The 16,115-nt window shown below is 44.2% G+C and overlaps 1 protein-coding gene across 1 annotated transcript; it reads right to left on the bottom strand.

Moving 5' to 3' along the window:
• Positions 1 to 201: 201 nt before the first annotated feature.
• On the bottom strand, positions 202 to 10,204 carry SLC30A1 (solute carrier family 30 member 1). The gene is made up of 2 exons (XM_005523353.3): positions 9,532 to 10,204; positions 202 to 6,120 (listed from the first exon to the last, which is right to left on the bottom strand). Exons 1-2 carry the CDS (start codon positions 10,163 to 10,165, stop codon positions 5,210 to 5,212), a joined length of 1,545 nt encoding a protein of 514 aa, XP_005523410.1. The 5' UTR covers positions 10,166 to 10,204; the 3' UTR covers positions 202 to 5,209.
• Positions 10,205 to 16,115: the final 5,911 nt, after the last annotated feature.

Genomic DNA, 16,115 nt, shown 5'->3' with positions numbered 1-16,115 from the left:
CTAATCTCCACCTCCTCTATTTGCGCTCTTTTTATCTCTTTTAGATGTTCTGGGAGGTGGTGAATATGCATTTCTACTAGTTAGATTCCTTCCTGGGAGCTGATCTGAGAAAGAAATCCCAACTAAATGTATTTGATAGTCAAGAGCTCAATTTATTTTCTCAGCATTTTAATACTTAAAAACAAACAAAAAAAAAGAACAAAAAAGAACAAAAAAGAACATTATTCTTTATTTTAAAAGAAGGCAAAAAAGAAATATCATCAATGAACAAGCTATGCCAATTATATTTTAACATTGTTCAGAAACAGGATCCAGGACATGAAAAAAAAAAGAAGCCAAATTAATCCCATGTGCTTTTTGGAGACATACAGATGAAAGATATTTTTCAGCTTTGTGGTTTTGCTTTTCAACTAGTTAGACAACACGGTGAGTGCAAAAAATATAAATGTGAGCCTGCTAAAACATGGTGCTGTACCTCACAGGCAGCTAACCACACAAAGCAAAGGTCACAAGGAATAATTAGACCTTCTGTTATCAGCAAAGCTACATTTGATTTGGAAAATTGTCAACTCTGGCTTTAGCTCAGGCAAATGGAGCATCCACCTTTTTCTGTCTAGCAGAGAAAGGAAAAGCCAAAGATACTGTGGACCTGAACCACTTAAATGCATACCTAAAAAGGGTGTAACTGATGCTATGCTATGGAACTAAAATAGTCAGAGCATATTTATATGCTTTTAAATATAGTTAGCAGTATTTCCCATTTCCTCCACATGGAACTCAGAACATCTAGTTACAAAATTCACCCCCTCCATCTCCCCTGGTCTCTCCATAGCTGAAGAGATTAGAAAGTGCAGTCAAAGCAGGGGGCAGGGGAAGGAAAATGGCAAGAATCTTTATACCTTCTCACCAAACTCCACCAGGCAGTTTTTAATAAATTCAGATGGCCTGATTTCAGAAGCTAACAGCAATGTCAGTTTTGCTAAACTTGTTAACAAGTCTTAGGACACTCAGTGGGCTTTTCTCCCTTTCTTTTTAGATAATGGGGAAAGGGAATAAATACTGGAATTATACCAAACTGACAGTATTTCTGCAGCAAATTTAGAGACACCATAGCAGTCCTGATTTTAATACATCCATAAAATCTAGGTACTTTTTTCTTTAAAAGCCAGGCCACACTGGCAGAAGCTTTGGACTCACTCCCACAAGTAATTCCTGGCATGCAAGTAAGTACTCGTCAGCCTGATGAAACTATTTAAGAATACAGTAATTTTCAGGAGTAAGCCCTTGCCATGACTTTTGGGGAGTCACAAGTTGGGGCTGGTTCTTTTACATAACTCTGTGTATGTCCATACCACACACTGCGATGTGGCAACTACATATATTACCAAAGCCCACAGTGAGTGTTGAAAGCAATTGAGCTACAATTATTCAGGGTTCCACAAAAACAATTTACTCTGGAGGAAGTAAAAGGAAGACTAATGGTACTGTGGCTAGCCCACTGAGTGTCTGAATTAGTTCTGCACTGCACCTTAGGTGCAGATATAATCTAGGAAGTGATTCTAAAATAGCATGTTCCTGGATGAGACATAGTAAGGGTAAAATATTTCATCCAGTGATGTTTGGTACATCTCTGACACATTTAATCAGAAGCCTAAACAATCTATATGCTGAAGTACAAAATTGTTTTTCCTTAAAATCAGTGTTCCATAATTGTTTTTATTTTAAAAATTCAGGAATGTGATACACAACACAATTAGCTCCCTACCACTGCAGTGTTCACTTACATGAGATTCACTAGTTTCATGCTTTGTGGAAAAAAAATAAAGTAAAATAAAGAGAGACTGTGCAGTGCTTTTGAATGCTCTCAGTATTCTTAAACTGTGATCTTCAGAACAAATCAAGTCTGTGTAACTCCAGACAGGTCAACTTTAAAAAAAAAACCTGAGCTATTTCACAAGCTAGCAGGCTACAGTCTGGTCTCCTACAGCCAGAACGGAGAAATTGTGTTCCTGCTGCTGCACAGCCACCCCCTTGACCTCACTCTATGCTTTCAGGGAGTTTACCATCAAGGGCTAAGGAGACTAAAGGGCCCTGGAAACACCAGCTGGTGCTGCATGTGCAACAGGGCACATGACAGAGCGGCCACGCAACTCCCCCTTCTGCCCCCATCATCATCATCATCACCATCACCTCTGCATCCTGTCCTGATACTTAAAATAATGCGGGGGAGAGCTTTTTGTCTTTTTAGCTAGCCATTGCCTGCAATGGACACAGAAATAGAAAAATATGACTTCTGGCACAAAAAAAAAAAAAAAATTAAATAGTTCAAAATGGAATTAGTGACTACAACTCCCTCTACTCAGATGCATTTACTGAGACTATTAACCAATGATGGTAAGTGTTATGACTTACTAGTTGCCCTCTTTTTATAAGAGCAACAGGAGAGAAGTCAATGAGACCTCTCAGTGCTACCATGGTTTGATTTGTTGGTATTTTTTAAAGTAAACTAAAGAACAGTAGTTCTATGGTACGTTAGTGATATATGGCAGAACCTCAACAATTCATACTAACAATTGAGATGAATTTTAAACTAGTGATGAAAATAATTAGTGAAAGTTTACCATAGAAAGCAAGGATATACATTTAAAAAAAAATAGTACTTCGTTCATTTCAAAATTTACTTGGTTAATACTCTGTAGCATAGTAGCTGTGGTAGCATACTCGGCAAACGCAGTCTCATACAAGATCTCATTTAACAGTCAACTCTAGATCATATACAGGTAACAGAAAAAAGAGTTAAGATAATTCAGAAAAACAAAAGCATATATAAATACTATATTAACACATTTAAGTTAGTTCATGAGACTATACAACAAGCATATACACAGAAAAAGGTGAGTAATGCTGGTCGCTGCAAAACACCAACATCCCAAGCCAGCACAAAGCCGATCCCACCCATCCACAGCCCACAGCTTCCCACGAATGCGTCTGAGCAGCCAAGGGGCAAAACCCCTGGGCAGTGCTGTGCTGCCCCGACTACGCAGCCTGTGATGGGGCTCCCTGGAGGCAGAGCCGGCACCTCCACCTTGCCCGTGCTTTGGCACACAGCACTTGGCCAGAGCATGGCATGAGACAGGGGGATGGTCTTGGCTCCACAGACTGCACAGTTAATGCACAACACTGGTAATCCACCCATGGATAATCGAGAGTTGACTGCAATGCTTAGCTGAGAGCTTGGGTAAGAACCACTGACGTGACTTGGGCCAATCCGAGTCTGATGAGCAGCAGGACTATTTTTTGTACTATTTAGGAGTAATTATGATGCAAGACACAAACTAGAAATGCAAACTAGGGAAGTGTTCTATATCTGGAGGCAAAGCTACATTCCCTTCACTAACAAAACATTCTTTTTAAAAAAATCTATATTTAAATACTGTTAAAAACCTGAAAACCACAGCATCAAAGAATTTCGTAAGGCCAAAACTATCCTCAGTTCCCTCTGGTTGTGCCTAGGTATTGCAATACATTTGTAAAAGTAGTAAATGCCAGGTAATCTAGTAGCTCATCCTCTTTCCAGTGCCTTCCAGTAACATATCTCAGAGCTCTTCACACAATACTTAAGCCTCACAACACCCCTGTGAGGTAGGTATTATCCCCATTTGAAGACAGGGAAACTGAGGCAAAGTGTTTATCATGTCCAGAGTCATAGAGCAAAGAATGGAAGATCTGAGTTGTTTTCCAGTTTTGCACACTAGAGCAATCCGTTAATCACATGACATTAGTTCCCGTTCATAATGTGAGAGTGGATCAAAAGGGCCAGGGTTTTAGATTAGATTTCTGGTGTTTTATCTTGCAACTCTCATCTCATCTCTGCCAAATTCAGAGTCCACAGAGCAGCTTCTCCTTTCCTAAAGTGTAAATTGGCAGCACACTGTAACAGCTTCTTTAGAGCCAGTTGTCAATTAACTGAGTCAAGATTTTAAACCATCGATTCAGATACTGAGTAAGTGAAATTATGTGATACATAAACATCTCAAAGAGTGAAATACAGTGAATGAAATCTTACTCCCTGCACCACTTCCTCAAAAGTCAGTGGAGGGCTTCTGAGGACACAGTGGGGGACCAGGACCGAAATCACTGCAAGTGTTTACAGACACACTCAGCTAGAAGCAAAATGCACCTTTACATTATCTGTTGGGGAGCTGCTGTCTGTGCTTGAAAGCAGGAGTTACACTCTCGGTGCTTGGCAGACCTTCCCCAACAGAGTGCTTACTGACAGAACAAATTATTTTATCTTAGTAAACTCAGCATCAGCTAAGTATTTGTTCACAGCACTGTTGAGTCAAGGGTTCTTTAAACCTCAAAGACTTCCATCACCAGACAGAACTTGGAAGTAAGGGAAAACAGCAGAAAATCCATAAAATGTAAAAGTCTGCGTTACCTTATCGACCAGTCTCATGTCTTGATCACAGAGCAGTACAGAGTAGCCTGAACTGCCGTTCTGACAGAAAATAAACCCTTTCACATCTGTTGTTTTCAATTACCTTGCTACCTTACTTACCTCGCTACCTTACCAGAAGAAGAGGGGACAATTTCTGGCAATCACATGATGTTGTCTTTAAAATATGCTGTGCAATAAATTCACTAGAAAAGCCTTCACATTTTTTATTATTATTACATAGCTTTAAGAAAAAATAAGTGAAACTGCAAAGTGGTTTCCAGTTTTTAGTAGTTATATTTTTTAAAATGTTCTATGAACTTTGGTTTTCTTAGGGCTTCTAAATAAACAATATATTAAGGTATCTACAAATCAAATATTAAAGAAAAAAGTAGGTCCAAGAAATCTGTAACACAAATTGAGTTCCTACTTGCTTATCCCTCAAATACCTTTTCACTGGAAAAAAGTATCTTAATCTGAAGCACAGCAAAAAGTGTCTCTGCTGACATGCTGAAACTGGTTTTCTGAAGTGTTACAGCATGGGTGCACTTTCTGTCTGTCTCAGTCAAACAAAGTCAACACAAACACATTTTATCATGACAGTGACATTATATTCTTTAAAACAAGCATTCTATATTTAGCAATATGACAAGAACAAGGACTTCAGCAATTACACTGTTTGGCAAAATTGCATCTCAAACATCTGTCTCTTCCTCTTGCAACACAGCTGTTGACAAAGTCTCCACAACTCAGGTAGCACCCTTCAGGGAGTTACAAAGATGACTCAAACTGCTCATTTTGATCGGTGTTCGCCTCCAGCTTCACTGAAGGGATGCTCTCCGACTTAGTCCTCCTCGTTTTCGGAAATTCAATGACAACTTCTGAACAAGAAATACTAAGTGACGAGGATTTTTCTGTCTTCTTTGCAGTACTATCTTCTCCTGTTCCGCAACACTGCTTCAAAGCACATTGAGTCCTGCAAGGCAACTCACATTTCCCTCTCCCTGACTCAGAGCCAACGCTGGCAAACTCAGGCTGAATGGTAGTTGCATGAATCCCTTCATCATGAAAGATCTCTTTGATGCGCTTGGCCACCATCATGTATGTGGAAGGGTCAGGACACTTGATGTGAGCAGTGCCAATGATCCTACTGCCTGCTAGCTGCCAAATGTGTAACTCGTGGATTGCTTCGACTCCTTCGAGGGTACGTAACTTTGAGTTCAAAGAATGGACATCGATTTGTTTGGGAACAGTCTGTAGAAGGATGAGGGCTGACTCCCTAAGTAACGGGTAAGTTGTATAAAGGAGTATACAGACCATAATCAGACAGAGGACAGGATCTAAATATAACAACCAGCAAGGACCAGCCACCGTAATGCTCTCTTGCTCAGATTTGTTAGCTCTGCCAAGTGCTTGGGATAAAGTAGCATTTTCCATGCAATGATTATTGACGCATGGATTAAAGCAAGGCCCATCTTCAGGACACGGATTCCACAAGCCATAAAAGAGTAAGGCATTTACTACCACAATGACTGAACCTAAGGCATCTCCAAAAACATGCAGAAAAACTCCACGCATGTTAAGCTGTGCACTAGAGTCTTCTTCAACTTCCTCTTCATCCAGAGGATAATGGCCAGCGTTCCCATTTACTTGTACGTCACTCATGTCATCTTTCATATCACCTGACAAAAAACAATGAAACAATTAGGCATGAGCTATAATACATGTTACTGTAATTCCTTATAAAATCATATCCAATGGTAATCATGGCACACTGAGTATGAAACTGAAAAGCAACTCAACCCACACACTTAGCAACATCTTCTCTGGCTGAGGAAAATTCAGTTTTCCCAATAAGTGATCTAAATAATCTAGAAGGCAACTGTTTCTACATGGAGATTAAAGATGTGCAGTGGCAAAGAATGAAGATGACTACATTCTAACTTACTCTACTGACAAACTACTTTCACCTTTTCCAGCTGTTTAACCATTTGCCTATTCACTGCTTGTTTCTTAAAACTAAATGCAGAATTGCAGAGGATATGTAAAAAAGCTGGTTTAAGTAGCTCAGTTAGTTACATTTGCTCCTTCTTTTGAAACACTGATAGACTGACTGATTGCTAAAATCTCTCTTTAACCATAGGAATGCATTGCTATTTCATATTAAAATTTGAAGCTAGAAGTTCAAAAGCTGTATGAATACAGCTGTGTAGTAGCTTCTTTTCAGGTTTACCAAAGCCTTTTCAAGAGGCTTGTGAATTCAAGGAAAAGGTAGTTCTTCCAAGATGGTGCATGGAGTTAGCATGACCATGAGATACAATCAACTGAAATTTTGGGTCTGAAAGGCAGAATTTACCAGCAGAATTGACTATGGGGCAGCGTAAGTTATCATTGAAATTCTCTGATGATATGAACTACTGTTATTTATAAATAAATAAATAAATAGTAAAATTATAATTTTAATGCAAGTGACATATAGCTGTTGAGTGACATACAGCTTCTGATGTCCATAGTCATATGTCATGGACTGTGCATAAATTAACATTTTAGTGCTCTCCTTTGTCATAACTGTCTGCAATATTTACCACTTCAACACAGCTAACCAGCTGCATGGGAATAAAGACACACATCATTACAAAGAAGAATCCTTTATGAAAGAAAATCACCTTCCAATGTTCAAATTGAAGAGAACTGTACATGATTAACCTCCTGTTTTTCTTCAGAAGTTCTTCTTTGGATACTTCCAGTGCTAAAGCAAGTAACAGGCACTGGCCCCTGGCCTGACAAACTGAAACAAGGAACTCTTACTGCTTCTGAGGGTATTGAGTTCAGAGCTTTGTAAACATTAACACATTAATAAGACGTGCAGATTCTGCTGTTCTGCCCTCATGGCTGCGATTCTGCAATTGCAGAGTGGCACAAGTCCTCTCCTCTCTGAAGGAGTGGGCTCCTACCAAGGCTGACTTCCAAGCCCCAGCTCATTACCTCATCCAGTATGCTTCTGCCCTGAAGCTCCAGCTACATTTTCCACACTACCTCTAAGAGTTATGGAGCATGGGACCTGTAACTTTCCAGAGAATTAAATACATTAGAGGGAAATATGTCAGGTTACAGAGTTCAGACCTCAAGGTCCATCATGAGAGCAAGGAAAGAGGAACGCTCTACTTTGTACCAAATATTTGGAATAATGGAGATCTGAAAAGTCAGTACAGATATCTGTAAGAGTGGGGAACAGGAAACATAGTTCCAGAAAGCTCTTGAATGTTTTTTTAATGACAAATGGTTAAAACATGTCCATTTGAAATACGCTCATTGAAATGTACCAAAAAACTGATTATTTTACATAAAGTGCATGCACAGAAATGCCTGTGCAGGACTAGCACCTAAGGCTATGCCTACTTTTCACTTCCACCTTAGGAAATCAGGGCTACCCCACTCTGCGATTTCTAATGAAGGCACAGGACCACCCTTGTCTCCATCTCTACATCTTACATATTCTCCCAAGCCTCAAATCACCTTTACCTGTAACTTTTCCATAGGCAAACTATGAATAGCTCCATCCATTACATAATCATGACAGGGCACAGAAGGAAATACAAACTTAATTCAAAGTTTCACTGTGACCAAAATTATGCCCTATTACCATCTAAATACCCACAACAAATTATTTGTTGTTGCCAGAAGCACATCCATGAGACATTCCAGACAAGTTAGCTCACAACAATATGCATTTTAATCTATGCTATAACCTTTGGGTCTAACTAGTCCAAAACCTGGCTAAAAGCACAACTTTTCACCATTAAATAATAACTCCCAAGCCAAGGTATGCATGACACCAAGGATTAAGAGGATTTTACACTGTTTGAAACTAATTATTAGGATACCTTTGTTGGAATTAAACCAACATTAAGAGCTTATTATGTGGTCAAGAAAATGGTGTAGTATATTCAGAGGAACTTTCCTATTCTCTTGAAAAACTTGTCTTTCCAAAGCCAGCATGGAGTACGAGAAGCAGAAACTAAGTTTCTCAAATGTGTATTGGAACCTCTGACCACAGAAAACCTGAAACTGTAGCAAAGTTCACCCCGATCAATTAAAACTCCCTTTAAGCTACAACAATGCTCTGCCGAAGTCACCCTGAAACTGAAGGAGAGCAATTGGTTCCAAAGCCTAAAGTCCATTCCTTCTGGCGACAGGGATTCCCTAGGAACAGAGAAGTGGCAATCACGCACACCTTTCACTCCACTAGCACGCAATACTAGGCTTCGACCAAGCGGCTTCGGAATGAACTATCCAGGCTTCTGGATTCATTTTTAATTAACCCAGAAACTCCTATCCATGAAACCGTTTAACCACAATTGGGAAGGGAAGATTTTAAACGCATGTCTGTGTGCAGGTGAGTGGGAAGGCACATGCTTTAGAAAGCTAAAGAAAAATTATTCCAAGACACCACACGTGCGCCCTGACACCAGCATGCTCCACATTCCGGCTTCCACAGTTCTGACTGGCAATTTCCAAGACTTCCTCCTATTTAATACCGATGCTATGAAGAAGCACAATGTTATGGCAATGGAACAGGACTACAGTACGTGTGGTTTAGATGGAGAATAGCTTCCCAGGTAGTTAGTAACTGACCCAATGGAGCAATCCAGCTGCCGGGACCGAGGCACTGAGCCGCGCTCCATTTGATGTGCAGCCAGGTCGAATGGCATTAGAAGAGCATCTTGTGACAGCTCGTGTCGCTAGGCAAGAAACGCTTGTCATGTGCCTTCCCTTGCAGAACCAACTTTTTTCCCAGGGCAAACTGCTTTATTCTAAGACACTTTTACATTCTGACCTGTCTGCAAAACAAACATGCAGCTTAGAGCATCTGAAGGAAAGGCGTGAGGAAGAGGTGCGACAGCCATGTGCCCCAAGAGCTGCTAAGAAAGTTTCTCTCCTCTTTCCCAGGAGTGGGGACAGATGGTCCTCACAGAACCCTTACAGAGCCCGCACCAGGTGGGACCGGGACGGCTACCGTCCTACTCGGGAAAAGGATCCCTCCCGCTTTTCTACGTGTGGATGGGGCAGCGGCGCTTCCCCGCGGGGCTTACCCAGCTTCTCCTGGTTGACTCCGTTGGAGCTGCTGCAGTTCTCCACCAAGGTGCTGGTCTCCTCGCGGTGCAGCGCAGCCTCCCCGTCCCCGGGCGGCTGCTCGGGCTTGGGGCCACCGCGGGGTTGCTGCTGCCGGCCGCCGTGCGAGTGCCCGTGGCCGTGGGCGTGCCCGTGGCCCCCGACGCCGTGGTGATTGAAGAGGCAGAGCCCCAGCAGGTTGATGATGAGCCCCGCCACCCCCACGGCGATGACCACCAGCGGCTGCTGGATCTCGTGGGGCTCCGTGAAGCGCTCGATGGCCTCCAGCAGGATGGTGAAGCAGAGGGCGGTGAGGAACACGGCGTTGACGAGGGCGCCCATCACCTCGGCCCGCACCCACCCGAACGTGTTCTTCTTGGTGGCGCGGGTGCGCTGGGCGAAGCGCACGGCCACCAGCGCCACGACCAGGGCCATCACGTCGGAGAGCATGTGGAAGGAGTCGGAGAGCATGGCCAGCGACGACGTGACGCGGCTCACCGCCACCTCCACCACGAAGAACAGGAAGGTGAGCGCCAGCATGCACAGCAGCCGCGCCCGCCGGTTCTGCCAGCACCGCGGCCCGCCCGGACCCTGCGCCGCCATCCCCCCGCACATCGCGGCTGCCCCGGCGGGGGCGCGAGGAGCGCGGCGGGCGGCCGGAGCCCCGAGCTCTCGGGCGGCCGCTCCGCTCCGCTCCCCCCGCGCCGCCGCCGCTCCTTCCGCAGGCGCCGGGCGAGCAAACTTTGCACCCGAGCCCCCTCACTCTTTTCACACGGAACCCGAGCGCCGCCTCGGCCACGCCCCCACCCGCGCCCCATTGGCCGGCGCGCCCTGCCCGCCCGGCCGTGCCCTCCCGCCCCCGCGCCCGGCCCCGGTCGCCATTGGTCCGCGCGCCCTCGCGACAGCGGGGCCCCGCCCCCGCCCGGTAACGCCCAGCGAGCCGCGGCCGCCCCGTTCCGCCCGCCAGCGTCTGAAACGGGAGGTGGGCGGGGCCACGCGTGACGCGCCGGGGAACGACGGGCTCCCATTGGCTCATCCCGCCGGCTTTCTCCTCCCGCCCCGCCTCCGCAGGCCCCGCCCGCGGCGAGCGGGACTCGTGCAAAAGGTGCGCTTCACACGGCCCCGGCCCCGCGCGCGCCCGGGGGCGGGGCTCCCCCTGCGGGCCGCGGGGGCGGCGCCCGGCGTGAGGGGCGTTGTGACGTCACGCGTCCTGAGCGGGGATTTCGGGTGGGATTTGCGCTTTTTCTGTGAGTTTTTGCGGAGGGGTTTCTGTTTAATTCTTTTCCTGTTCGTGACACTGAGGGCACTAAGAGACGTGCGGACGCGGTCAGTAATAACTGATGAGCGGCTAAAGAAATTCGAAAAAGAAAGAAGTTTTGCTTGGGAGTTTTGAAAGGCTGTATAATAGAAAAACATATTAATAAAATATATAATAATTGCGATAATATGAAATAATTATTAAATTTTATAATAATTGTTTTATAATTTTGTAGCAGAAAATACGTAAATGCTAAAAAGTCAATCTCTGGACACTCTTTGGTTTGTTACGCTTGTAGTTAGGAAAGGGAAAGCAAGTGTTTGAGGCGTCCAAAAAAGTCACAGAAGGGTAACCACAAAATTTAAAAAAAGAAAAAAATAGCCGAAGTTACAAAAAGGCAGAGCTGACCTCTTACTTACCACTGTGTTCCAGGGAACCAACAAACACAGCAGCAAGAGGAAGTGTGGAAGAATATTCCATGAGCAGAACATGGAGAGGAGACAGCAGCCTTTTTGCACCTCTTTGCAGCTGTAGAGATGTAGCTGTGTGTGTGGGCCCATAGAGGCAGGAAGAGAACTGGTGCCCTGAGAAGGAATACTTAGCCAGAACACAAAATACTTTTCCTATACTTGGAGATTTCAAAGGGATTGTGATTCAGGATCTGTGCAAAGGTTCCTGACTCCATTTCAGCAGTAAAATGACAGAAGGAACTCACAAATCCACAATGAAAGCGTTATCAATGAGAATAACTGAGAGCAGTGATTCAGGACAGGCTTCCCCTGTGCTTGGCAGCATCCCCACGAGCCCACACCTGGATATCACACTGTTATCCTTGTGTGCCATCCCCTCACCTTTGCTTAACCTTCCTCACATGGCAGAGCTGGCTTGAGCACCACAACCACTGCTGTGCTGACCTATGACCCTGAACCCTGTTTTCTGTGAGAGTATCCTTGTGTCAAAATCCGGGCGTGCTACACACTGGACGTAGCGGTAGCAGCCCACAGAGAATTATTTAATGACCATTGTAAAGACAGTCAGCAATTGGATTACTATAACATTCTCCTCACCTGCCTGGCTTCCCGTTGCCCTAACATCACTCACTAAGAAGTAAATAACCGGGAAGCTGAATGGCAATTACATGGAAATGGAACATGCCCATGTTGTGTCGTCATTACTCCCACACAGGGCATTAGTTAACAAGAAAGAATTGCTCAAATTTAGGATATATGGTTCAAAGAAACTGGTACAGCTCAAGCCTCCTTTAATTCCTGCAGGTGAAGTGGGTCACCATTTTACAGGGATTGCTGTTAATCCAATGGAATTTAGCTAGGAAGGAAAGGAGGACAACAAGTTTGGTGTCTCTCATTGGCTTGGCTTCAGGAATTTGTGAAATTCCTGAATTTGGGTTTTAGTTGCCACTGGGGTGTCATCGTAATTTTCTTGATTAAAAGTATTTAGTCCCCTCCTGAGAGAAATAAACAGGATATCAATATCAGTAGAACCCTGATGAATAAAACTTTGTTATAAACTGTGTCAAGAGCTTTGCCTGATTTAAGGAGGGGAGTTGGGGCTTTTTAGGCTTCTTCCTTGGTATGCAAATGATGTCTAGATCAATTTGTGATTTTTTTAACATCACTGTAAGACCTCCTGATCTGCACAAGGATACCCATGCCACTGATCAGTGTGCTTCAGCCTTCCACTTACAGCATGGCATCTTGTTGATCCTTAGCCATGTCCAGGAATAGCTTTTTGTCCTGATATACCAGGCTGAATGTTGAATTCCACTTGGGGCCAGAAGCCACAAGACATGGACCATATACCCCAGGAGAATGGGAGGGTGTGGTTTCTTCCCAGGCAGGGAAGAAAAATGGTTCCTGAGGCCTTCCACTGCTCCCTGATGAATAGAGTTGGGCGTATAGCTTTGACCCAGCCACTGTTCTCTCCATGGGCTTGAAATACAGGGACTTTGATGAATGATCCCCTGTGGCAACCCAATCCTGCTGCCATCGTGCCAGGCATGGAACGGCAGCTAGACCACACAGGAGTTCATGCTGCCACCTCTTCCCCACACTCTTTATTGAAAACCAGTGGGCTGTATGCTGCTGTTTCCAGGCTTTTCTATTGTATTACTGTACACCAGTAGCCAAGAGGAACAGGGATAGTTCCTAAACTTAGGGCTGTCCATCTGGCAACATCATCAGTTTTAAGATTAATGGGCAAGTGACTGATACAGGTACCTAATGAAACCCTAAATGTTGTTTTACAGGAGACACAATGTTCTTGCTTATGCTTTTAGGGACAATACTTTGTCCTCAGAGTAGGGAGGACTCTGGATTTTTTGTTGGTTTATTTTGTTGGGTTTTTTTTAGGCTTCCAGGCATTGTTCATGACTCAAAGAATTCTTTCTCAGCTCAGCTTCCGGTCCACAGAGGTGGAAGGACCCATCTAAAATCTGTTTACTTACCATAAATGCTCTGTGTTCCAAGGGGAAAAGTAGCTGTGGATGTCTGGCACACAGCTTCCTCCCCCCAGAGCCAGGTGACAGGTCTGAACAGAGGGCTGCTGCTTGTCACTTGTCCTGCAGCAAAACGCTTTGTACCAGGTCCTGCTGGGCTCTCCTGAGCCAGTCGAGCACTGTGTGAAGAACAGGACTTTGGCTGTGAGTTTTGCTATTACTCAGCATGTTTGCTGAGTAAATAAAGCCACTGCTTTTTCCCTTTGAATTCCTGCACAGGGTTGCAAGTGGAGAGATCTCCACCATGGAGGGCTCTTCATCACTCTGTGCCTTTCCACTTGGAAAAGGTGAAACCCTGCCTATAAGCCACTGATGCAGTCACATATTACAGAGAACACTGCCTCCTTTTAACACCTAACTCTTCCCCTTTCTGTGCAGTCATCAGACCTGTCGGCTTTTAATGAGGGCTTGTGGGACTGTGGCAAATATGACTCCATCTGTCTGTTCCACTTCAAGGCTGTCAGTGTTCATTTTAGGCTGCGTTTCTCACAGGCAGTGTCTCTCTCTCTCTCTGGTAGCTGTCCTTACAAGGTTTCTTCAAATTAGATGCAGTCAGCAACACCGAAGTCAAACAGGAGCACTCACTGCCCAGTTACCTGCATAAAAAAAGGTTGTTCCTTGTAATGAGAAATAGCACAAATGAAAAGTGAGTATTACTGTTCACGTAGCTCTAGGTTGGATTCACTCTTATGCACTGATTCAGGAAAGCAGCTTTATCAAGGAAAGGACTTAGACATGTATTTGCAGTTAATTTAAAAGCCTTATTTGAACAGAGGCAAGTTAGGCATGTGCTTACATGCTTTTGTTTGTGACATGTGAAGAAAGACTATAGCATTAATTGGCACTGAGATAGGAAATGAAGGACACCTTGCTCTCTAAAGAGATTTCTTTTTCTACCTGGTTACTGTGTCTGTGAAATCTGGGCTCTTTGGAAGTCAGTGGCAGAACTCCAGGCAAGTTGAGTGGACAGTATATCATCTGCTATACTTCTTCTGAACCTTGCAAAACAGATTAAAAGCCCTTTTTTTTTCTTTCCTTCCAAAACATTTTCTCCCTAATGAAGAAACATCAGATTTTTATAATATGCCTCTCTTATGTCCAGTTTTGATCTTTCCTTTATTTTGCATTTTTATTTCAAGCTCTTACTTGATTCAATGGTGTTCAGTATCCTGTAACTGTTCCAGAACTTCGGGCACCACTGTACGCCAATCTGTAATTGTTTCTAATGAACAGGCATGCCCTTTTTGGTGGACTAAAGAGCATTTCCTGCCTGCTTTGATTACCAGTTTGTCTGCTTATGATACAAATAGTATTTTCTTAAAATCCACAAGTAAGCAGGCAAAATAGTTGCTCTAATCAGCTGTGAAATTAATACTGATAAGGTATTAGTTAGAACTAATGCCTTATCCAGCCAGTGCTTGAGTGGATCCAACTAGAAAAATCACCACCATATTAATCATTAAAGGAAAAAAAAAGGCAGGAAAACTTGTGGTGTTACTCACTTTTGCACACAGTGTGGCTCTCTGGTGGAAAGAGTAACAATGATTCAACAGGGATGGGAAAATTCTGTAAATATGGAATTCTGGAATAAAAAAATATCTTTGCATCTGATTGGTTCATAATATTTTTAATTATCACCAAAATAAATCATTATCCTTCGTATGGCATTTTCCATAAATCATACTGTTAAGCTCTGCCTTTTATTATCATTAGAAAGAACATGAGAACAAGCCAATTCTCTTGGAGCCATGCTAATGAGTATCAATGAATCAATGGGTAATTGCTGAGGACAGACACTGAGAGAGATATGTGCTAATCACTGCTGGGGCCTGCTACACCTATTTACAGTATCAGGTCTGATCAGAGAGCTCACAGTACTTTCTGGTGCCCAAGCTGGTTAACTGAGGGCAGGGATTTCCTGTCACAATATGATGCTGGATTTCATTGGTGAAGGATCTCTAGATGGTCTCTTGTAGGACGAAGATCACTCAGGTCCTTTCAGGTAAGTCCCTACAGGAACAATTAATACTGTAGGAACTCATAAACGTGCATGTACTGGCATTGGAAAAGGCAGTTCAAAACTAGTTCAACAAGTGCAGCTCTGAGTCGTGGGAAGCTGCAGAGCACCTCCATGTAGTGCTGCAAAGAAGCAATGCCCTTTGGTGGCACATTTTGCCCTCATGAATGGAGCTGTTCTGGTTTACCTCCATGTCTCCTGGGAGCTCAGTGACATCGAGGGCACACTGTGCAAAGACCTCAGTCTCGGCAACTGAGCTAGGCTATGTAAGAACATGGTACCAGAAGAGGAAGATCCCCAGGCAGATTGGAAAGGAAGCCATCCCCCTGGCTGCGTATATGCAGAGTTTACAGGTTGCTTCCTGGAACAGCCGTGAGCGCAGGATACGGCACACCCTATCATTTCTGCTGTGCGAGGCAGGCCTGCGTGCAGCATGGCAAAGAGCCTGGTGGCACAGGACATGCAAGGCATGCTCAGGCTTGGGGCCCCTGTGCATCTTGACAGGCTCCTGCCCTGACCCAGCACCAACGGGTCTGATCTGGAGGGCAGCCTCAGGCTCAGCTTCCCCAGCAGCCCAGGTACTCCTGGTGTTTCCAGCCAGCTCACCTACCCACACACACTGCTCCTGCTGCCACAACACACACCAGGCAAGAGCTGCAGCCTTCTGTCCTGACACAAAATATGTAAAGTCATTCAACTGGCTGAACAATAGCACACTCGTCATTTTACCCTTTACGTATTAGATATTTACTGTGTCAGCTTGAGGTAGATGAAT

Source organism: Pseudopodoces humilis, chromosome 3, assembly GCF_049639895.1.
Source record: "Pseudopodoces humilis isolate 2021_Gansu_Grassland_sample_001 chromosome 3, ASM4963989v1, whole genome shotgun sequence".
Classification (NCBI taxonomy): Eukaryota; Metazoa; Chordata; class Aves; order Passeriformes; family Paridae; genus Pseudopodoces; species Pseudopodoces humilis.
Note: the sequence above shows the minus strand (reverse complement) of the source record. Positions and strands in the feature narration are given on the sequence as shown.